This window comes from Mus musculus, chromosome 17, assembly GCF_000001635.26.
Source record: "Mus musculus strain C57BL/6J chromosome 17, GRCm38.p6 C57BL/6J".
Lineage (NCBI taxonomy): Eukaryota > Metazoa > Chordata > Mammalia > Rodentia > Muridae > Mus > Mus musculus.
The window spans coordinates 88,671,320-88,695,894 of record NC_000083.6 but is presented as its reverse complement, the minus strand read 5'-3'; the positions used below and the strand labels follow the sequence as shown (position 1 = coordinate 88,695,894).

The 24,575-nt window shown below is 41.0% G+C and overlaps 1 protein-coding gene across 2 annotated transcripts in view; it reads right to left on the bottom strand.

Moving 5' to 3' along the window:
• Gtf2a1l (general transcription factor IIA, 1-like) overlaps positions 1-24,575 on the bottom strand; it is a 49,665-nt gene that overhangs the window by 19,263 nt on the left and 5,827 nt on the right. For both annotated transcript variants that reach the window (XM_011246628.3, NM_023630.2), the window contains exons 3-6: positions 24,276-24,396; positions 5,853-5,908; positions 4,093-4,177; positions 1,227-1,792 (exon numbers count right to left, since the gene is read on the bottom strand). In XM_011246628.3, the coding sequence (XP_011244930.1) occupies positions 1,227-1,792; positions 4,093-4,114 (588 nt within the window). In that variant the 5' untranslated portion in view covers positions 4,115-4,177; positions 5,853-5,908; positions 24,276-24,396. The remainder of the gene's footprint in view (positions 1-1,226; positions 1,793-4,092; positions 4,178-5,852; positions 5,909-24,275; positions 24,397-24,575) is intronic.

Below are 24,575 nucleotides of genomic sequence, written 5' to 3'. Positions count from 1 at the left end.
CCTGTCTCCCTGCCTTCTCTGGTCATTCTCAAAGTTCCAAGTGTAGACTCTACCCAGGTTACAAGCTACACCTGAATTTCATCCTTTGCTTGCTCATAAGTAGTCAAGCTGGAATTTTAACCTACTATGCTTCAAATTGACCCCTAAACTATCCTTGATTGACATCCATAACTAAACTACTTTCTCCTATCAGGAAAAATAGATAAAATACATGACAACTAATAGAGATGCCTTCATCCTTGACCTCTGAACCTTAAACACGCACAGGTTATATAAAACCCAGAGGGAAAATGTCTCCAGATTACCAGAGGAAGAAAGCATAGCTCAGTTACCTCTACCTCAAAACCAAATATCACATAATTTCTTAGTTTTGCCTGTATTTAGTTTCTAAGTTGTATAAATAGTGTGAGAAAAACACCGAAAACCCACATTTTAATCTTAACTCTTTATACCAAAACTCAATGCCTGGAACAAGGGTCACAAACATCTGAAATAGTCACAAACAGAACGCCTTGCTTCTCAAGGCCATTGGTCAGCGTTTCCAACACACTCTGGATGCAGTCTATCACTGTACCCATCCTCCTCCAAGCTTGGAAGTATTAGAAGACAGGAACACAGCTCAGAGCCTGCCTAGCATCTACCAGGCCTGGGGGGGATCCAAGCAACATAAAAGACAAAGAGAGGAGAGAGAAAGAGAAAGGGGAGGGGAGGGAGAAAGGAAGGAGAGGTGGAGAAAAAAAGGAAAGAAAGGAAAGGGGGAAAAGGGATGGGAAAGAAGGCATGAAAGAAGACGACTCTTTATATTCTGGAGCTAAAATGCTCAGGTGGTCTGTAACTGTGCCCTGCTGCAGACTCCAAGCTGTGCTAGGGAGTGACTGATCTATGAGCCGAGCCTGATGCTTTGCTTTTTATATCAGACTAAACTGGACAAGTGGAATTAGCTGTAAGAGTTTATGTTTGCAGAGGTGATAGAAAGTTGACTTTAAATTTTATATATGTTTTTATTAATTCTTTAAGAATGTCATCCAATGTATTTTTATTACACTCACCTCCCACTTCTTGCCCTAACTCAAACTGACATTTGCAACTAGCCGTGACACCACAGAAAAAGAAACAATTTTCTACAGGAAAAACAAAACATATATAATTCTGATTAATCTTACACCGCAAAAGAAAAACCTATGACCTCTGATCACAGGCCTCCACCTATGAATGCGAAGCCCTACCTTCTCTGACACACGGAGGCTGCTGGGCTCCTCTGCTTTTCTCAGTTGCTTTGTGGAGTCGCATCCATATATACTGTCTTTAAGGCTTTGAAGCTGTGACTCTAGCAAGTGGTGGTGGAGAGGGCCTGGGGGGCCCTGTGAGAAAGGGTCACTGTGCAGATTCTGAGTCAGGCTCGCTGAGACACCAAGCACTGGCTCCAGGCTAGACTCTGTCAGAGCGGCCTGAGGAGGAAAGCCCACACCGGGAAGGCTGAGGTATGGAGAGCTTTCCTGCGGCCTCAGCTCATTTCCCGGGAGAAGGCGCCTGTCGCTCGCAGCATTTTCTACATGTGTCCTGTCCACTGGAGGAGGATGCAGAATGGGAGGTGGCTGCAGCACAGCTTCCATTCTGAGGGATTTCTCAGTTGCTGCTTGAAGAGAACATGGGTGCAATGTTGGAACAGTGGTCTGTATTACTAAAGGCTGCCCGAGCTGCTGAAGGACTTGCTGAAATGGATGCTGGAGAATTTCTGTTCTCCCAGAAGTCTGTGTCACCATGACTGGTACATTGACTTTGTAAAGGTGACCTTAAAAAGGAGAAAATGAAACAGTAAGTATACAATTCTCTTTCAATGAGTGTGTGTGTGTGTGTGGTGTGAGTATGTGTATGTGTGTACATGTATATGTGGTGTATATGTGATGTATATGGTATATGTCTGTATGTCTGTATGTGGTATGTGTTTAAGTGTGTGTGATGTCCACAGGTATGCTCACAGATACCAGAGAAGTACATCCGTGTATAGTGCTTTTGCGCTCTGCTTTATTTCCTTGAGGCAGGAGCTAGGCTGATAGCCAGAAAGTCCCAGTGAGCCTCCTGTCTTTGCCCACACAGCGCTAGCTTTCTTCTGAGTGATGGAGATTTGAACACAAGTCCTCAGGTCCTGTGCAATCACTCTTACCCCTGCCATCTCCCTAACCCAGAATAAGAGAATTCACATTGCCTCAAAAAAAGAAAGAAAAAAAAAGAAAAGAAAAGAGAAAAGAAAAGAAAAGGAAAGAAAAGGAAAGAAAAGAAAAGAAAAGAAAAGAAACAAAACAAACAAACAAAACCTAATCTGCAATATATAACTATAAATTAATAGTGGCTGTCTCTAGGAATTTGTATTTTCTGCAATACATATCCATTACTTTTTAAAACTGTATTAATTTTCTCTTTAACTCTAGCCTTTCTCCCTCTTTTTACCTGACATGGTTTGGTCACACAGGCCGCCAGGAGCCTCCGTGAGCTCCATGAGCTTGCGTAGATTGAAACGTGACATTGTGTTAACATTATGTATAACATTGTGTTAACATTGTGTATAACACTGTGTTAACATTGTGTATAACACTGTGTTAACATTGTGTATAACACTGTGTTAACATTGTGTATAACACTGTGTTAACATTGTGTATAACACTGTGTTAACATTGTGTATAACACTGTGTTAACATTGTGTATAACACTGTGTTAACATTGTGTATAACACTGTGTTAACATTGTGTATAACACTGTGTTAACATTGTGTATAACACTGTGTTACTAGTACACAATGGAGGTTTAACAAGCAGTCATGGAACACGTATTCCATGTACTTTAGATTTGCATCACACAAAGCTATCCAAAAAGAACAAGTCTCCTTTCCTTTCCCTTTAAAACAACTCAAAAGGAATCTGTTTTTAACATTGAACTCTTTCATTTTATATTGTTAAAGTTGAGGGAAGGGTCAGCAAGCTGTCCCCAGGACTCACACTTAAACTTCCCAACAATCCAAATAGATCTGGCATATTTTTCAAACCAAGAGAAGGTTCCCACAAGCCATATCCTTTCCACTAAGCCATGAACTCTAGAGTAAGAAAGAGGCAGGGGCTGGTCAGCCTTAATCACTCTTTCATTTTATACTGCTAAAGTTGAGGGAAGGGTCAGCAAGCTGTCCCCAGGACTCACACAGTAGAGGGAAAGAACCAACAGACACAAATTGTCCCCTGACCTCCATAAACATGCTGGGTCATGTGCATATACCCACCCCATAGACATATGAGTACATGAACAATTTTAATGTTTTGTTAATTTTTTAAGATTGATTTTATGTGTATGAATGTTTGCCTGCATGTATGTATGTGCACCACATACATGCAGTACTCGAGGAAGTCAGGAAAGGGCATCAGTTCCCCTGGAATTATGGATGGCTATGAGATATCAGGTAGATGCTGGGAATTAGACCCAGGTCCTTTAGAAGAACGAGTGCTCTTACCACTGGGCTATCTCTCAGGCCCCTAATTTAAGTTTTTAAATTATAAACAACATAATTAAGCTAGCTAATTTGAATTGCAAACAATATATACCAGGTCTCCAGTGAGTAGGGAAGAGAACTGATAAGGGACCTAGGCCAGGAGCAGCTCAGGGTCTTCTATGCTGCACCACTTTCCTAACAAGGGCAGCTGCTGCTTACTTTTACTTTAGAAGTTTTATTAAGCCGGGTGGTGGTGGTGCACGCCTTTAATCCCAGCACTTGGGAGGCAGAGGCAGGCAGATCTCTGAGTTTGAAGCCAGCCTGGTCTACAAAGTGAGTTCCAGGACAGCCAGGGCTACACAGAGAAACCCTGTCTCGAAAACAAAACAAAACAAAAAAGTTTTATTAAAGGTTCCTATCGCCTCTAGTGTAACATTTATTACAAATCATGATGGTAAGGGGTTGAAACAACCAATATACATTTTATATATATATATATATATATATATATATATATATGAAATTCTCAAAAAGCAAATAATTTTTAAAAAAAAATCACATAACTTAATGTCTATGCTAAAACCAAAGAAAAGAAAGACCCCTAGAGAAGCTCTCACCAGATGCCGTCTGGAAGGCCATGCCTGCTGGGACGTGGATCGGATAGCCAGCAAAGGCAAAGTTTGCACCACAGTTGGCGGTGTTCTAGACATAAGAAGTGGACATCACAAAGTTACGAAGGACCAGAATTATATCTTCCACTGCACTGTCACAGGGATCAAAGCCATGATATGACCACAGCTTCCCCCAACCCAGAAACTAAGAATGTCTTCAAACAGCACCCAAAATCTACAACAGAGATGTCACGTTGTTTTTTTGTTTTGTTCTTCTGTTTTTTTGTTTGTTTGTTTTTGCTGTAACCTGTCTGCCTGATGTCCTTGTCATGTATTCACTGATAAATACATTGACTTGTGTCTTTTGTTCTGTGACTATCGAAGGTCACATAAACATTTCTGTAGTAAACACAGCACTCATGGCAGACTGTACCCATGTTCTTACCCTATGGTCATCCACATTTTGGCTCAAAATCAATTCTCTCCCCTTGAAACAAGTGCTAGACTCTACTCTGCATAAGTCGCATGCCATGTTGTGGAGGCTGTGATAGAAATTGCTTTTCTCGAACAATCTGTGTAAGAGTGCATGTTAACTGGGACAATTCTTTAGGAGGACAATTTTGCAAATGCCATAATTTAAAATACGCATGACCACTATCTCAAAAATTCAACCTCTAGGAATTGACCTGATTGTCTCACAAACAACAGACATGTGCAAATATAACCAGTAATAATTCTACAAGGGAAAATAGAAATAATTTAAATGTCCCATCAAAAAAATATTGCTTAATTAAACTGTGACAATCCACATGGCAGCTCTTCATTTACTTGCAGATAGAGGTCGGCAGTATTAGTTAAGGAGGCAGACCATGGAAAGAAGGGAGGAACAGGAAGGAGGAAGAAATGGAGGAGGGGGAGAGAATGAGATAGCAGAAACGGCATGGAAAGCAACTCTACTGTGTACCCTCAAAGGTAACACAGCATTCAAGAAATAAGTGAATACATTTCAAAGAATTACAATAGTTATCTTTGAAGAGTAGGCTCTTTCACAGTTTGCTTGCAAATTTTTTAACAGCATAGTATTTCTGTAATCAAGGAAAATGATGTTTCCATAAACCTCAAAGACATAGATGTCCCATTGGTCTCTTGTCAAAGCGGAGCTATTGTCAAACAAACCCTCACAGGTGATCTTAATAAAGGCCATTGGCTGACCTGCTAAGATTCACGCCTCAGAAAGGCAGTCCGTGGGTTAAAACACAGTGTGAAATAGATCGTGGATTATAACCATCAATGCCATGGTATGGGAAGGAAATATGAGAAGGAATTGTTCCTCTGTCTGAAAACTACTCAATTTCTATAAACACATAAAATGTTATTACCTGCCTCCAAGCCATAGAGGAAAAATTAATTCTCCTTCACCAAAGTAAGAACAACAACAAAAACTGAGCAAAATATTAAAATGAAAAACCACCACTCTAGTCTTGAAGAAAAGAAAACCAGGAAGAAAAATACATCAAAATTACCTACTTAAGGGGTGCCAGGGATGTGCTACTGCAGGGCGCATTAAATCCCACATGCTACAGTGTCAGGAATGTCCTCACTCTGATGCATAGCTGCACTGAGGCTGACAACCGGGAGGCTCCTGAGGCACAGGGTCCATTGCTGGGCCTCTGGCTTCCCACATCTCCTCCCACTCAAGCTGAGGGCCGTGTACCGCATCTGTGCTCAACGCTCTGCACCCCTCAATGAAGGGACAAGCTACGTACCAGGTCTTCCGGCGTAAAACTCGGCAGAGTTCTACCAGCTGGGATCAGCAGCGATGCTGCACAGAGAACAAGGTGGGACACGGCCATTAGAACTTACCTCTTTACATTGCCACAGGTCGGTAATTTTATTTTTAATATATATTTATTGAAATTAATTTTTATATAATAGATTCTGATCACAGTCAATTATAATTTGTTTTAATATATTCTCAATAGGTCATGTTAGACCAAGCTAAATTCTAAACTTACTGGCTCCATCTGAGGGGAAAGTATTGAACTATATACATTTCCTGGCAACCTTAAAGACTTCACAACTAAATTGCTTTAAGTTATCAGTGTCAACTCTGTCATTAAAATTAAGCAGAGTGTACTTCAGATATCTATAATAAAACATATAAATTGTCTTTGATAAGTCAAGGAAGCTCTAACGTTCCCCGACAATCTTTCACCTGGGAACATATTACAGATGATACTATTGATAAAAAGCACATACGCGCCGGGCGTGGTGGAGCACGCCTTTAATCCCAGCACTTGGGAGGCAGAGGCAGGTGGATTTCTGAGTTCGAGGCTAGCCTGGTCTACAAAGTGAGTTCCAGGACAGCCAGGGCTATACAGAGAAACCCTGTCTCGAAAAACAAAACAAAAACCAAAAAAAAAAAAAAAAAAAAAAAAAAAGCACATACGCAGAGTGAAGAATGCGCGGTAAATGGGTAGAGACATGGCCTGGTGAGTAAGAGCACTGCTACACCTCCATAAGACCTGACTCCTATTCCTATGCCTATGTCAAGTGGCCCCCCTGTAACTCCAACTCTGGGGAAGTGTAGGGGGGCTGCTATCTCTGGCCTCTGCAGGTACCTGCACTCATATGAGCATGCATACTCACAGACAGACATAGACACATAACTAAAAATAAAATTTTAAAAAGAAAATGTGGTGCATGTACACAATGGAATTTTAAAAAGAAAAATGAAATTATGATATTTGCAAGGAAACATGTAGAACTGAAAGTCTTTACATGACACACAAAGCCACTCACAATGACATGAGAATTCTCTCATGGGAAACAAGGATGTAAAACCTGTGTGACATATACGTGTGTGGTGAAAATAGACAGGTAGGACTGTGGTGGGGGAGTCAGATGGAGACTAAGGTTGGAGACGAGGGCTGCATTACAACTAAGGACAATGACACACATGAATGAGAACTCCATAATAAATTAGAAGTAATTTTTAAAAGAAATGCCATTTTGCCTTTAATAAAGGCAGGATATTTTTAGCATGCTTATGCAGCAATGTATGTGTTGAGTGTGATGTTAATTATGGCTCTTTTTTCACACACTACACCAAGGAAAATGGCCCCAAGGTCTGTTTTTGATGCTAGAATGGCTCCATCACACACAACAAACAGCTCAAAGCTAACTATCCTCTCCACGTGAACTATAAGTGAGGCTACCGGACTGATGGTTAACGAAACACACAATTATTTTTATCCTTGACTCATCTATGGCTTGGCTTATTAGCAGGCGTTCTGTTAGAAAGGCCAATGACAAACAACTGGAGTGGCAGGCGCTCGGCGGTATTAATGTCATAATTAGCTGGACCGAGCAAAGCTGGCGTTGCTCCAGCTTATGCCTGGGAGGCTACAGGACGTTCTCTGGCATTTGAATCCTGAGGAAAACCCGCAAGAAACCTTCTCTCCTAAGTCCCTTGTAAAAACTCTTAAAGGACAATTCCCTGTGTTTAAGGGAATCAAACAGATCTCTCAGAGAACACACTTCTTCATAGACTTCAGAATAAAAGCCACAACTGACACAACTGTAAAGTTCTAAGCAGACCCCACTTAACTTTAATATGAGACTCACAAGTTAGGCTTGGCTGAAAATTTAAAACATTCAATTCCGTTTCATAACCGAGTAACTTTTCATTAAGTATGTATTTTGACTCAAATGAAGTATTATAATTTTAGATTCCATAGATGTATTAAAGAAACATTAAATTCAAAACAATAAATGTTATAATAATAGCAAGAATTCAATTCTACAAGCATAATTTAAAGATGTTCAACATAATAATCTGGTTCAATGATATGAAAGTTTGTAAGCACCTTTTTCTAATCCACAACCAAAATTCTGATACACTATAGCAGTGCCTGACTGATACACTATAGCAGTGCCTGACTGATACACTGATATAGCAGTGCCTGACTGATACACTGATATACAGTGCCTGACTGATACACTGATATAGCAGTGCCTGACTGATACACTGATATACAGTGCCTGACTGATACACTGATATAGCAGTGCCTGACTGATACACTGTAGCAGTGCCTGACTGATACATTGATATAGCAGTGCCTGACTGATACACTGATATAGCAGTGCCTGACTGATACACTGATATAGCAGTGCCTGACTGATACACTACAGCAGTGCCTGACTGATACACTATAGCAGTGCCTGACTGATACACTGATATAGCAGTGCCTGACTGATACACTATAGCAGTGCCTGACTGATACACCGATATAGCAGTGCCTGACTGATACACTGATATAGCAGTGCCTGACTGATACACTGATATAGCAGTGCCTGACTGATACACCGATTTAGCAGTGCCTGACTAATACACTATAGCAGTGCCTGACTGATACACTATAGCAGTGCCTGACTGATACACTATAGCAGTGCCTGACTTCATTTTGAGTTTATACAAGTCTTAAAATGTGAGCCACATGTCTTAGGGTTACTACTGCTGTGGAAACACCATGACCAAGCCAATTTGAGGAGGAAATGGTTTACTTGACTTTACATTTCCACATCAAAATCCATCACTGAAGGAAGTGAGGGCAGTAACCTGGAGGCAGGAGCTGATGCCGAGGCCATGCAGGGATGCAGTTCGTCATGGCTTCCACCAGCCCGTGGACCGCACCATCCGCAACGGGCTGAGTCCTCCCCCACCAATCACTAATTAAGAGAATGATCTATAGGCTTGCCTGGTCTTCCGGTAGCATTTTCTCAATTGAGGCTCCCTGTGACCCTGCCCTCCCCCAGGTTATTTCTGATTGGTGAATAAAGATGCTGACAGCCAATAGCTGGGCAGAAGAGACGTAGGCAGGGTTATGGTTTCATGGGCTTGGGGGAGAGAAGAACCATGAGGGAGAAAAATGAAGAGAGGAAGAAGGAGAAGAGGCCATCGGTGAAGAGAGAGTGTGGTTTTGTGGGCTTGAGGAAGAAGGTGCAGAAGGGAGAAGGCCTATAGGTTAATTGAGCCAAAAACAAACAAACAAACAAACAAAAAACAAAACAAACCCGTGGCCTTGTGGGTTGGTCAACTACAGTTAAGTAGTGAGTAATAATTCAGGGTTATCAATAGGAAAGTAGATTCTAATAGCATAGAGGCTAGGTATCCGCCCAGCTCTTGTGCTGATTAAGGCTTATTGTAAATATAAAGGCCTTTCATCTAGGAAGTCAATAAACCAAAAGCTGAGTAGAAACCCCAGGCTGGGACTCAAGTAATTCCTATAACACACCTTGACCTGCTAGGCCATCTGGTCAACACTTTCTTGATTAAAGCAAGCAGAAGAAGCCAGATAGATTTCTCAGCAGGAAGATACTTGCCGCATAGCCCTGACATATGAGCTTGATCTATAGAACCCATCCACATAAAAAGTCAGGATCTGTGATCCTACCATTCTTGTAGCAAGATGGGAGGTGGAGATAATAATAATAATATTTAATAATAATAATAAATAAAAATAAAAGTCATCCAGGAGCTCAGAGGCAAGCTAGCCTGAAATACATAGCATGTCAGAAATAAGAAAGTCCCTGCCTCAACAAAGTGGAAGAAGAAAATCAACCTGAAATTTGTCTTCTGGCCTACACACACACACACACACACACACACACACACATATTGTACACACATGTATACATTAATATGTAAATTTTTAAAATGCAACCGTTTACAAATTAAAGACATTTTCTTAACAAAATAAAGACAATGGGGGCTTAAGAAATGGCTCAACACTGAGTGCACTCCTTGAGTTCGGTTCTGTTACTCTGCTCCAGAGGATCAGGCATCCTCTTCTGGCCTCTGGAGGCAGCTGTACATGCATGCATTTCCCACACAAAGACATACATATATACACAATGAAAAATAAGCAACAAATTGCTTAAGGACTATGAAAACTTAGAGTTGACATCATAAAGGGGAATAGATCTACAAGCTTTTTCTCTGTGATCTTCCAAAGGGTAAGGGCCCATCTCTCACCATATCTGTTCAACACAAAACCAGACACTCTAGCAAGATCATCTAAGAAAAGAAAAAGCAAACAAGCCAGAAATGAGCAAGCAAAATTAGCTCTATCTGCAAACGATATAAACCAACACACAGAAAACAACAGAGTCCACAAAAAATGAATCAGTGAGTTCTATAAAGTTTTAGATTCAAGTCAATTTTGATCCAAGTGGTGGTGCCACACACCTTTGATCCCAGCACTCAGGAGAAAGAGGCAGGAGGATCTCAGAGTAAGATACCAGCCTGATCTACTAAGTGAGTTACAGGACAATCAAGGCTACACAGAGAAACTCTGTCTTACAAAAAAACCAAAACCCAAAATCAACAGCAATAAAAAATTCAGTTATGTTTCTGAATAAAAACAACCTACGTGAAAAAGAAATCAAACATGACAGCATTTAAACAGGCAAATGCTGGGGGCTGGAGGGTTAGCTTAGTGGTTAAGACCTCCTGTTGCTCTTGCTGCAGGCCCAGGTTCAGTTCCCAGCAACCACGTATCAGCTCATACCCATCCATAACTCCAGCGCCAGGGATCAGTGCCCTTTTCTGACCTTCTCGGGCACCTCACACATATGGCATACAGCCACACAGATATAAAACACATATCTGATTTATACAAATAAAAATGTAAAAAAAAATACTTATGCATAACTTCAATCAAGAAGGTTAAAAAAGATCTGTACCTCTAATCAAAAGAGATTTTTAAAGTGAAATTTAAAAGGGTATGATGAGAGTGACACATGCCTGAGACCAATCCGGGACTCATAGTGTGTGATTTAAAAGAGCATGGCCCCAGACGCTCATACATTTGAATAGTTGGTTCCCAGATTGTGGACTGTCTAGGAAGATTAGGATGTATGTCCTTGTTGGTGAGTTATTGGGGGTGGGCTCTGAGGTTTCAAAAACACCCATACCATTCCTAGTGGGTCTCTTTCTCTACCTAGTGGTTGTGGATCAAGATGTGAGGTCTCAGCTGTTTCTTCACTTCACCATCATGGACTCTGACCCTCTGAAACTATAACCCAACTTAACATGCTTCTTTCTTTTATTTTTGGTTGTGAACCTAGCCTTTAACAGCTGAGCCATCTCTCCAGCCCAACATGCTTCTTTAAGTTGCCTCCTAGCAATAGAAAAGTAACTAGGACTCACAGTGAGAGCCTGTCAAGGGAAAAAGGAAGAGATGGAAGGTAGAAGGGAAGGAGATGGAGGGAGAGGGACTGAGTGATTTAAGCCAATGATTCTCAATCACTAACACACTGGTTCATATTGTGGTGACCCCAAACCATAAAAGTATTTTAATTGATACTTCAAAATTATAATTTTGCTACTATCATGAATCACACTGTATATATCTGATATGCAGGATGTCTGATATGCAACCCCTGTGAAAGGGTTGTTTGACCCCATAGTGGTCACAACCCACAGGTTGAGAATCACTGATTTAAACAGGCACAAACAAAAGATACTTCTACTCATGAACTTCTTGAAGTGATTGATATTGTTAAAATTGACATACTACCCCAAATAACATACAAATGCTACACAATCTCTATCAAAATTCTAATGGTACCCTAACAGAAATGGGGGGGGGGTGTCCTAAAATTCTCAACCAGACCATAAGTAAATCTCAATAACCAAGGCAATGCAGAGAAAACTAAATCAAGGCTGAGTTGATGGTTTAGCAGGTAAAAAGTCTGCCCTGTAAGTGTGAGGACTTCAGTTTGGAGCCTCAGCACTCACCTGAAAGACAATGCAAATATGCAAGTGCCCCTATAGTGAAACAGCAGGTAGAGGCAAGAGACCTTAATCCCCTTAAAGTCATGGGCCAGCTATCCAGGCATTCATAGCAGCAATGAATCCTCTGCCAAACTAGGATAAAGGCAAACACCAGCACCTGAGCGTGTTCTCATACCTGCATGATGTGCACAAGCATGCACAAGCACGCACAAGCGAGCACACACGCACAATCATGCACACGCACGCGCACACACAAACACACACACACACACAGACCGTGGGGAGTATCATAAATTCACACATGTATGATCAATTAATTCTCAACAAGACACTAAAAAGGACAATGGAAAAGAATTGTCTTCTCAAAAATGGTGTTGGATTTTTCAAAATCTTGATTTGCTAATCTGCATTTTTTTTAAATTTCCTTTTTCCTTCATCTGTACTTGGGGAGCTGAACACCACCTCACACCCTATGCTACAGCCCTACCTGAGTCCCAGGAGCCCTATTCTAACCAGAGACATAGGTGAGACACCACCCCCCCATACTCCAACCGCTAGGGACCCACAGAGCCCAACAAATATCCACAGAACCCACAGAGTCCTGCCCTGTCAGAGCTCTATCTCCTTTCTGATCTGCACCTACACTTGCTCTAACCCAGGACACACAGCTTCATCTGCCTCCTGGGAGGCCTGCTCCAACTCAGGACACCTAGGCCAGCTAACACCTGAAACAACCAGATGGTAATAGGCAAGCACAAGAACATAATCAACAGAAGCCAATGAAACATGGTACCTTCAGACCCCAGCTCTCCTCCTACAACAAGCCCTGGATATCCTAACACACCTAGAAAGCAAGATTGTGACTTTAAATCCCATTTATGAAGATGACAGAGGTATTTAAAGAGGCTATAAATAAATCCCTTAAACAAATTCAGAAAAACAGGAGCCCTTATAGAGGAAAGAAATAAATCCCTTAAACAAATACAGGACAATATAATCAAACAGGAGAAGGAAATGAATGAATGAGCCTAAGACCTAAAAATGAAAATAAAAGCAATAAAGACAATACAAATGGAGGCAAGCCTGGAAATGAAATATCTAGGAAAGAGAACAGGAACTACAGATGCAAGCATCACCACCAGATTACAAGAGATGGAAAAGAAAATCTCAGACATAGAAGATACCATAGAAGAAATTGATACATTGATCAAAGAAAACATCAAATTTATAAAGTTCCTAACTCAAAACATCCAGGAAATTTGGGACACAATGAAAAGACTAAGAATAGAAGGAATAGAAGGGAGTGAAGATTCCCAATTCAAAGGGCCAGAAAACATCTTCAACAAAATCATAGAAGAAAATTCCCCAACCTAAAGAAAGAGATGGCTATAAATATAAAAGATGACTACAGAACACCAGAAAAGAAAATCCCCCACCACATAATAATCAATACATTAAATGTATAGAACAAAGGAAGGGTATGAAAAGTTGAGAGGAAAAAGGCCAAGTAACATATAAAAGCAGACCTATCAGAATTACATCTGACTTCTCAACAGACTCTAGGAGCCAGAAGATCCTGGACAATTGTCTTGTAGACCCTAAGAGACCACAAATACCAGTCCAGACTACTATATCCAGAAAAACTCCCAGTCTCCATAGATGGAGAAACCAAGAAGTTCCATGACAAAACCAAGTTTAAACAATATCTTTCTACTAATCCAGCCCTACAAAGGATACTAGAAGGAAAACTCCAACACAAGGAGAGTAACTACACTCAAGAAAACACAAGAAATTAATCATCTCACAGCAAACCCAAAAGAAGAGCATCATATACACTCAGTACCACCTCCAACAACAAAATAACAGGAACCAACAACCATTGGTCATTAATATCTCTCAACATCAATGGGATCAATTCACCAATAAAACAACACAGGCTAATATAGTGGATACACAAATAGGGTTCATCATCTACTGCATACAAGAAACATACCTCAGCAACAAAGACAGACACTACCTCAGAGTCAAGGGCTGGAAAAAGGTTTTCCATGCAAATAGATACAAGAAAAAACCTAGAGTAGCAATTAAATATCTAATAGAATATACTTTCAACCAAAAGTAATCAAAAGAGACTGGAAAGGACACTCAATACATTATAGGAAAAATTCACCAAGATGACATCTCAATTTTGAACATCTTTGCCCCAAATTCAAGGGCACTCACATTCATAAAGGAAACTTTACTAAAGCTTAAAACACACACTGAATCCCACACAATAATAGTGGGAGACCTCAACACCCCACTCTCATTAATGGACAGGTTATCAAAACAGAAACTAAACAGAGACACTGTGAAACTAATAGAAGTTATAACCCAAATGAATTTAACAGATTATATACAGAACCGTCCACTACAAAACAAAAGAATATACCTTCTTCTCAGCACTGTACAAACCTTTTCCAAAATTGATCATATATAATCAGACATAAATCAAGCCTCAACAGATACAAGATTATCCAAACAACCCCTGGCATCCTATAAGATCACCATGGATTAAGGCTGCACTTCAACAACAACAGAAAGTTCACATACTGATGAAAACTGAACATCTCTTTACTCAATAATCACTTAGAGAAGAAATAAAGAAAGAAATTAAAGACTTTTTAGAATTCAATGAAAATGAAGGCCCGATATACCCAAACTTAGGGGACATAATAAAAGCAGTGCTAAGAGGAAAATTCATAGCACTAAGTGCCTTCATAAAGAAATTAGATCTCACACTAGCAACTTAACAGCAAACTTGAATACTCTAGAACAAAAAGAAGCAAACACACCAAAGAGGAGTAGATGGCAGGAAATAGTCAAACTCAGGGCCAAAATCAATCAATTAGAAACAAAGAGAACAATACAAAGAATAAAAAAAAAACAAAAAAACAAAAAACCAAGAACTGGTTCTTTAAGAAAATCAACAAGATAGACAATACTTAGCCAAACTAACTAAAAGACACAGAGACAGTATTCAAATTAACAACATCAGAAATGAAAAGGGAGACATTACAACAGAAACTGAGGAAATTTTTTTTAAAAATTCATTAGGCCTTACTTCTAAAGACTACACTTAACAAACTGAAAAATCTAGATGAAATGGATGATTTTCTAGACAGTTACCACATACCAAAGTTAAACTAAAATCAGGTAAACCATTTAAACAGTCCCAAAACCCCTAAGGAAATAGAAGTAATCATTAAAAACCTCCCACACAAAAAACACCAAGGCCAGATGATTTTAGTGCAAAATTATAACAGACATTTAAAGAATGTCTAATATCACTACTCCTCAAACTATTCCACAAAACAGAAACAGAAGGAGCACTACTTCATTCTATGAGACGGCAGTCACCCTGATACCTAATCCACACAAAGACCCAACAAAGAGAACTTCAGACCAATTTCACTTATATACATCAATGCAAAAATACTCAATAAAATTCTCGCAAGCCGAATCCAAGAACACATCAAAAGCATAACTCACCACAATCAAGTAGGCTTCGTCCCAGGAATGCAGGGATAGTTCAATATACGAAAACCCATCAATTTAATCCACTATATAAACAAACTCAAAAAGTCACATGATCATCTCATTAGATGCTGAAAAGACCTTTGACAAAATCCAACACCCTTTCATGTAAAAAATTTTGGAGAGATCAGAAATTCATGGCATATACCTAAACATAATAAAAACAATATCCAGCAAGCCAACAGCTGACATCAAATTAAATGGAGAGAAACTTGAAGCAATCCCACTAAAATTAAACTGCCCTCTCTCTCCCTATCTATTCAGTATAGTACTTAAAGTTCTAGCTAGAGCAATTAGACAACAAAAGGAGATCAAGGGGATACAAATTGGAAAGGAAGAATTCAAGATATCACTATTCATGGAGATGATATGATAGTTTACATAAGTGAACCCCAAAATTCTACTCGAGAACTCCTACAGTTGATAAATAACTTCAGCAAAGTGGCTGGATACAAAATTGACTCGAAAAAATCAGTTGCCCTCCTTTATACAATGAAAAACAGGCTGGGAAAGGAATGAGGGAGGCAACATCCTTCACAATAGCCACAAATAATATAAAATACCCTGGTGGGACTCTAACTAAGCAGGTGAAAGATCTATATGAGAAGAAGTTGAAGAAGACATCAGAAGATGGAAAGATCTTCCATGCTCATAGATCAGTAAGAAAACAGTGGAAATGGCCATCGACAGATTTAATGCAATCCCCACCAAAATTACAACACAATTCTTTACAAATTTTGAAAGAGTAATCCTCAACTTCATATGGAAAAAGCAGAAAAAAACAAACATACCCAAAACAATCCTGAACAATAAAAACAATGTCCAGGGAAGTCACCATCCCTGACCTGAAGCTATACTACAGAACAATGGTGATAAAAAAACAGATGATGTCGGTATAGAAACAGATAGGTTTAATCAGTGGAATAGAATCAAAGACCCAGACACAAACCCATATAGTTATGGACACTTGATTTTTGACAAAGAAGCCAAATCCATACAATTGAAAAAAGAAAGCATCTTCAACAAATGGTGCTAGTCTAACTAGATGTCTGCATATAGAAGAATGCAAATAGATCCATATATATATCCCTGCACAAAGCTCAAGTCCAAGTGGACCAAGGACTTCAAAATAAAGCCAGATACACGGAATCTAATAGAAGATAAAGTGGGAAATATCCTTGAACACAATGGCACAGGGGAAATTTTCCTGAACAGAACACCAGCTGGCTCAGGTTCTAAGATCAGCAATTGATAAATGGGACTTCATGAAACTGAAAAGCTTCTAAGGCAAAGGACGCTGTTAAGACAAAAGGGTAACTTAAAGATTGGGAAAAGATTTTTCACTAACTCTATATTCAACAAAGAACTAATATACAAAATATATAAAGAAGTTCAATGCCAAAACACCAAATAACACAATTTAAAAGATGGGCTACAAAGCTAAACAGAAAATTCTTAATAAAGGAATCTTGAATGGCTGAGAAGCACTTTAAAAAATGTTCAATATCCCTCACAATCAGGGATGGTGGCAAATCAAAACAAACCTGAGGTTCCACCTTACACAAATCAGAATGGCAAAGATCAAAAACTCAGGTGACAGCAGATGCTGGCAAGGATGTGGAGAAAGAGAAACACTCCTCCATTGCTGGTGGGATTACAAACTTGTACAACCACCCTGAAAATAAATCTGTCGGTTTCTCAGAAAATGGAAATAGTTCTACCTAAAGACCCAGCTATACCACTCCTGGCCATATAACCAAAAGATGCTCCACCATAAAACGACACATGTTCCACTATATTCATAGCAGCCTTATTTGTAATAGCCAGAAACTGGAAAAAACCCAGATGTCTATCGACTGAAGAATGGATACAGAAAATGTGGTTCATTTACACAATTCAGCTATTAAAGACAAGGACATCATGAATTTTGCAGGCAAATGGATGGAACTAGAAAATACCATCTTGAGTGAGGTAACTGAGACCCAAAAGGACATGCATGGTATGCACTCACTGATAAGTGGATATTAGCCAAAAAGTACAAAATACCCATGATACACTCACAAACTCAAAGGAGATAAATAAAAAGGGAGGCCTGAGTGGGAGAAGGGAAGGGGGGCATAGGGGACAAGATGAGGTACGGAAGAACAGAGGCCCCCAGGGTCAGGAGAAGGAATGGAAATATGCAGCTGCCAGGGGTGTAGGTGGGGGAAATCTCTAGGAACTCCCAGGAAACAAAGTGGCTGACCTTAGCTGAAATGCCCAACAATGGAGATACGGAACCTGAAGAGACTGCCTCCAATAGCCAGACAGGAGCTCCAGTGGAGGGATGAAGACACCAACCCACCTGCAAAACTTTCAACCCAAAATTGGCTCTGTCTCAAAGAACTGCAGGGACAAAGATGGAGCAGTGACTGACCCAACTTGAGACCCATCCCATGGGCGTGCACCAATCCCTGACACTATTAGTGATGTTATGTTGTGCTTGCAGACAGGAACCTAGCATAGCTGTCTGTCCTCTGAGAGGCTCTACCAGCAGCTGACTGAGACAGATGCAGATAACCACAGCCAAGCATTGGACTAAGATTGGGACCCTCATGGAAGAGTTAGAGGAAAGATTGAAGGCCCTGAAGGCAACGGCAACCCCACAGGAGACTAACAGTGCTAACTAATATGGACCCCCTAGGAGCTTCCAGAGACTAAGCTACCAACCAAAGAGCATGTGTGGGCTGGCCCGAGACACTTGTCTCCTCCAAAGCCCGGCACATATGCAGCAGAGGGCTGCCTTGTCCGGCCTCAGTGGGAGAGGATCCTGCTAATCCTGCAGAGATTTGATGCACTAGGGTGGGAGATACTGCAGGGGGGGCACCCTCTCAGAGGCAAAAGGGAGGATGGGGGAGTAGCCCTGGGAGGAGAGACTGGGAGGGGGCAGTATTTGGGATGTAAATACATAAATTTTAAAAATATAGTTAGAAATAAAAATAAATAAATGAATAAATATTATTAAATATTTCTTTTGTGCTGTGATTATTATTACACCTTACATGCTTAGTCAGTACTCAACCTGGTCTAGATGTGAGATGTTACATGCTTAGTCAGTACTCAACCTGAAGTCTAGATGTGGGATGTTACATGCTTAGTCAGTACTCAACCTGAAGTCTAGATGTGGGATGTTACATGCTTAGTCAGTACTCAACCTGAAGTCTAGATGTGAGATGTTACATGCTTAGTCAGTACTCAACCTGAAGTCTAGATGTGAGATGTTACATGCTTAGTCAGTACTCAACCTGAAGTCTAGATGTGAGATGTGCAACATCGGGGGCCCTTCTTAATATTGCGTTATGCTTGAGAGTTTCGCTATCGGTATAGATTTGAGATTCTTGCCACACTTTAAAAATATTAGGTTAACTCTAACAAAGTTTGGAGCTGAGATGAAAGGATGGACCATGTAGAGACTGCCATATCCAGGGATCCACCCCATAATCAGCATCCAAACGCTGACACCATTGCATACACTAGCAAGATTTTATTGAAAGGACCCAGATGTAGCTGTCTCTTGTGAGACTATGCCGGGGCCTAGCAAACACAGAAGTGGATGCTCACAGTCAGCTAATGGATGGATCATAGGGCTCCCAATGGAGGAGCTAGAGAAAGTAGCCAAGGAGCTAAAGGGATCTGCAACCCTATAGGTGGAACAACATTATGAACTAACCAGTACCCCGGAGCTCTTGACTCTAGCTGCATATATATCAAAAGATGGCCTAGTTGGCCATCACTGGAAAGAGAGGCCCATTGGACTTGCAAACTTTATATGCCCCAGTACAGGGGAACACCAGGGCCAAAAAGGGGGAGTGGGTGGGCAGGGGAGTGGGGGTGGGTGGATATGGGGGACTTTTGGTATAGCATTCGAAATGTAAATGAGCTAAATACCTAATAAAAAATAAAAATAAAAATAAAAAAAAATAAAAATATTAGGTTAACTCTAAAGTGATGGACATGCTAATTTACATAACCTAATCAACACTCTATGTACATCATAACATCATGCTACCCAGTTTAAACACATACAGTAAAACTTAAGTTAAAAATAGGTGTGGGGGCCAGGGAGGTGGCCTAGCAGACAATGGTGTTGTTTATTGTGCAGGTCTGGCAACCTGAGTTTGACAACCAGAATCCATGTGAGGGCAGAGAAAAAGAACAGACTCCACAAAGCTGTCCTCAAACCTCCACTCGTGAGCAAGTGTACCTATGAGCACGTGAGCACATGTGCACGCGCCCGCGCACACACGCACGCGCCCGCACGCACGCGCACCTGCCAGTTTCTCCGTGATTTCTGGGGATCTGCACCCCGGTCCTCGCCCTGTGCAGCAGGCACCCATCCACTGAGCCGCCTCCTAGCCCAAAACCCATGTTTAAAAAATAAAAAAACAAAATGTTGAAAACTGGTAACACGGAACATTTCTAAGAAGTGAATAAATAATATAGCCAAAAAATTTAACAAAGCAAAGAAGCTTTAAAAACAGAACTGACAGATGTAAATGACTTATTCAATTGTAGATTTTCGTTTCAGCTCATTATCAGAAGAAATAAAAAGATTGTAGCATTTAAGTTATTTTAATCAGGCTTTTTAAAGCATACCATGAGAAGATACAATTAAGAAGTACTTCAATTTTATGAGGCAATTTATTTTGAGACTCTTATTGAAGGGTACCCAGAATGAAGACAGATAAGAGCAGGGTCTGTAATGCACTTTCCTTCCTAAACATCTTCATTGTAAATTTCAAGGAAGAGAATAAGAAAAGCTGTCTTATTTTAAATGTAATTATTTCTATTATTCTAACTTCCAAGACAGAATCAAAACTAAGGTGCTGAGTGAAATCTAGCTCGATCCAGCCTTTGCCAGGTTGCCTTGTGATTTAAATCACTGGTAATATTACCATCTTCTGGGTAAAATGGAGTATTGCAATTGTGAATGACAAGAAAGATGACAAGTTGTTAACTGTGCCTTTGATGACAAGATATTCAAGTGCGTTCCTCCTCCTCATACATCCCCCAGCCTCAACTACAAGAGCCTTGCTTCCTTCGGGGTTATTTAACTGAGAACCAGAGGCTCTGTAGCCATGCGTGGTAGCTCCTTCCTGCAATGCCAGCTCTCAGAAGCTGAGGTAGAGGATAACCGAGTTTGATGCCAGCCTGGATGATGATAGTGAGTTCTAGGATAAGTTCCTACCTCAAAGGGGGAAAAAGAAGTACTGAGATTTGCAAAAGTGCTAAACAGGGTGGTGGTTAAGGGAATCTCCTGACAAAACAATAGACGGTGAAACAAAAGCACAAAGAAACAACTGCTGATAAAACTGGTCAGCCTGTCACATTCACAACAAAACTCCCATCACTCTGTGTGTGTGTGTGTGTGTGTGTGTGTGTGTGTGTGTCTGTGTGTCTGTGTCTGTGTCAGTGTGTCTTGTATGCTCATGTTTATGTGATATGTGAGCAGTATATATACATGTTATGTATGCAGTATATGTATGTGTGTAAGGTATAGACACATATACGACATACGGGTTATATGTGTGTGCAGTGTATGCACATATGATGCACATCTGTGGTATGTGCATGTGTATGGTGGGTGTGTGATATATACATGTGTGATATATATGTGTGACATATGTTCATGTGGTATATACATGTGTGGTTGGTGTTTGTGTGTGGAATATGCACATATATGTGGTATGTATGTTGTATATGCACATGTTTGTGCCTACTTGCACAGGCTACAAGAGAACATCCTGTGTCCTACTCTTAATCACTCTGCCTTTTGCCTCTGGAGAAATAGTCACTCACTGAACCTGAAGCTAGGCTGGAGGCCAGCAAGCCCCAACAATCCTCCTCACCCCATCTCTCACAGCTCTAGAGTTAAATGATGCTCGAAAGAGCACACACAGACCTTTACATGGGCGCTAGGATTGAAACTCAGGCCCTCATGCTTGCACAGGAAATGCCCTGACCCACTAAGCCATCTCTCCAGTCCTCCTATGACTGACCCTTATAGAGCAATATCATAATTTTAAGCTTAGTAAGGAATTTTATGCTTGGTAACTCAATATTAGTTTGCTAATTTATCTCATTTTCATAATTGCTGCCACACTTCAACTATTTTTTTAATGGAAAGTGTGGGGTGAGAAGAATCTAGCTGAAGCCTCTTGCCTGCTGAGAATCAAGAAACGCGGGCACTGGAGAGAGATGGCTCAGAGCCTAAAGGCACTGGCTGCCCTTCAGAGAACCCAGATTCCATTCCCAGCACCCACATGGTAGCTCACAAGCACCTGTAACTCCAGTTCCAGGAGACCTGTTGCTCTCTTCTGACCTCCACTGGCACCATACCTATGATACACGAGGCACACAGACATGCATGCAGGCAAAACACTAACATTTCCTGTAAAGGCTGACTGCCCAGAGATAATAGTTTCTTTTATAGCAAAGTATTTTTGTTAAAATAGCGACAAGCCAGGTATGTATGACCGCAAGTGGGACCTCACTCCTTTACCAAGACATTTTCTGGAAACCTCAACAAGACTATTGACTCTGTTTACAGAGAGATCTCCCACCTTCCACATCCCTGTTCTGGAGTGCCACCGAATCAACTGGAATCTTGTTGGGGACCCCGTAGGAACCACTTGTAACCTCATCTACGTACTTAGCAATGCTTCAGAGAGAAAAGCCTCAGACCCACCAAAACCTCGTGTATGCTACAGAGAAGGCCAACGGCCGCTCTTGGAGACGCCCATCCCACACCCTCTCAGCCCTCATCTTAACACCTATTAAGAAATGCTCCGGCACAGGACCGGGGTCTGCAGAACAAGTTTCAGGCACCACACCAGGCTAAGATGGACCAGAAGCCCCTGAAACAGCCCAAGATGGAGGCCAAGGTGGGAAAGATAACACTTTCAGGGGGAGAAAAAAAGGAAAAGAAGAGAAGAATGGAGGCAGTAGGGAAGGATTCTGCCCTGGAAGACATTCAGAAGGCAGGTCAAGCGTCAGTCATGCCTGGGATGAGGGAGGTGACCTTCTTCACTCCTGGTGCCCAGCTAGCACATCTCTTGCTACTTACCACACTGTCTTGGAGCCTAGTGAACATTGTAAGACATTTTGGTAAAATAAATAAATGAATAGATAATAAGTAAATATCATAAAATAAATCCAATCTCAGATCCTGACAGAACCTACTGTTTCATCTTTGTTCTGAACGGTCACCTTGAATTAAACTCATTTAAAAGGACATGTATATATACATATATAAGTGTGTATACACACAGTGTTTTAATAAACCCAAGCTCTACCCCCCCCTTGGAAATTCTTTTCTGCACTGAAGCCAACGACCACATTTCACCTGAGTTGAGGTCCCCAACAGGCCCTCAGCCTGCAGTGGGTAGTGGTGCCAACAGGCCCTCAGCCTGCAGTAGGTAGTGGTGCCAACAGGCCCTCGGCCTGCAGTGGGCAGTGGTGCCAACAGGCCCTCGGCCTGCAGTGGGCAGTGGTGCCAACAGGCCCTCGGCCTGCAGTGGGCAGTGGTGCGGAGCTGGGTCAGTCTCTGTCCAGAACTGACAAGCATGTTCTCTTCACTGTGCCTGACACGATTTTCATAAAAAAAATTCCCAAACATACAAAGAATAATCTAATTATTACTGACAATGTAATTCAAATACTACCCTTCCTGGTTACAAACACTATACTCATACACTTCAGCTAAAACCAACAGAATCTATCCGTGTATACATGGCCAGATGTGTGCTCGAGCAACCTAGGGCTTGTAGAGATCAGATGGACAGAAAGAGAGAGAGGGAGAGAGAGAGAGAGAGCGCAGATAGAGTACTGTTCCTTTCATCTTTTATTAGTCTTTACCAATCTAAATTGACACACATAAATCTGGACAATTTTTTTCCTTAGAAGCAAAGCTCTAGATTTAGTAAATCCAGTAATAAAATAAAATGCATAAATAGTTAATCCCTTGCTACTACTTTATACGGCCCAAACTCTAAGGAGGCCTGAATTATCTTCTTCTTCTTCTTCCTCTGTTTTGCTTCCAATATGATAATGGGTTTGTGCACAGAGAGGAGGTGGGGGGAGGGGGAGAGAAAAGGGAGAGGAGGGAGGGGAGGGGAGGAAGAAGAGGGGAAAAAGGGGAGGGAGGAAAAGAGAGCAAACAAACACAAACATTCCAGTACCCACCTTCCCCAGGGGATGCCTTCCTCAAAACATCCAGTCAACTTCACAGAAATAACAGCAGACACTCGGAACTTACAAAGTATCCCCTTAGTTTCTCTAGAGTAACCGTTCAGTTTTACCAAATTTTTAAACACTAGTTTTAGCAACCTGAGTTTGTTGGGGTTTTTTGTTTTTTGGTTTTTTTTTTGTTTTGTTTTTTTTTTTTTTGGATTTGTTTTGTTTTGTTTTGTTTTTGTTTGATTGGTTTGGGGCGGGGGGGGGGGGCTTTTTCAAGACAGGGTTTCTCTGTATAGCCCTGGCTGTCCTGGAACTCACTTTATAGACCAGGCTGGCCTCAAATTCAGAAATCCCCCTGTCTCTGCCTCCTGAGTGCTGGGATTTAAGGCATGTGCCACCACCGCCCAGCTGGTTTTTGTTTTGTTTTGGTTTGGTTTTTTTGTTTTTTTTTTTTATCAACACATACACTGTGTCCCTTTAATTGAATCATAGAAAGGTGAGGCCCTCTCTACCTTAAGAACATTAATTATCCTGACTAAAAAACAGTATCACATACGAATTTGCTCTGAGAACATAGTCTTTAACTCTCCCTGACCTTCGGGCTGCAGGGCTGGTGGTAAGGCATGAGGCAGCTGGAGAGTGAGAAGAGGCACCTGCGTGCTGTTTCTGAAGAAGTCCTCTGTGGCTTTAGATTGTAACACTTTGGTTTCCCAGAGCTGCAAGGGAAAAGAAAAAACACGTCTATTTGTTTGTGTTTGTTTGTTTAAAAACAATCACTATGATTATGCACTGTTCTATTTTTCTTAAGTGTGTATACTTTCAGTGGTTAGCACAAGGAACATATCCTAACACAGTTGAAGGAGGAAGTGTCACTTCTCAGGCTGTGAAGATGAAA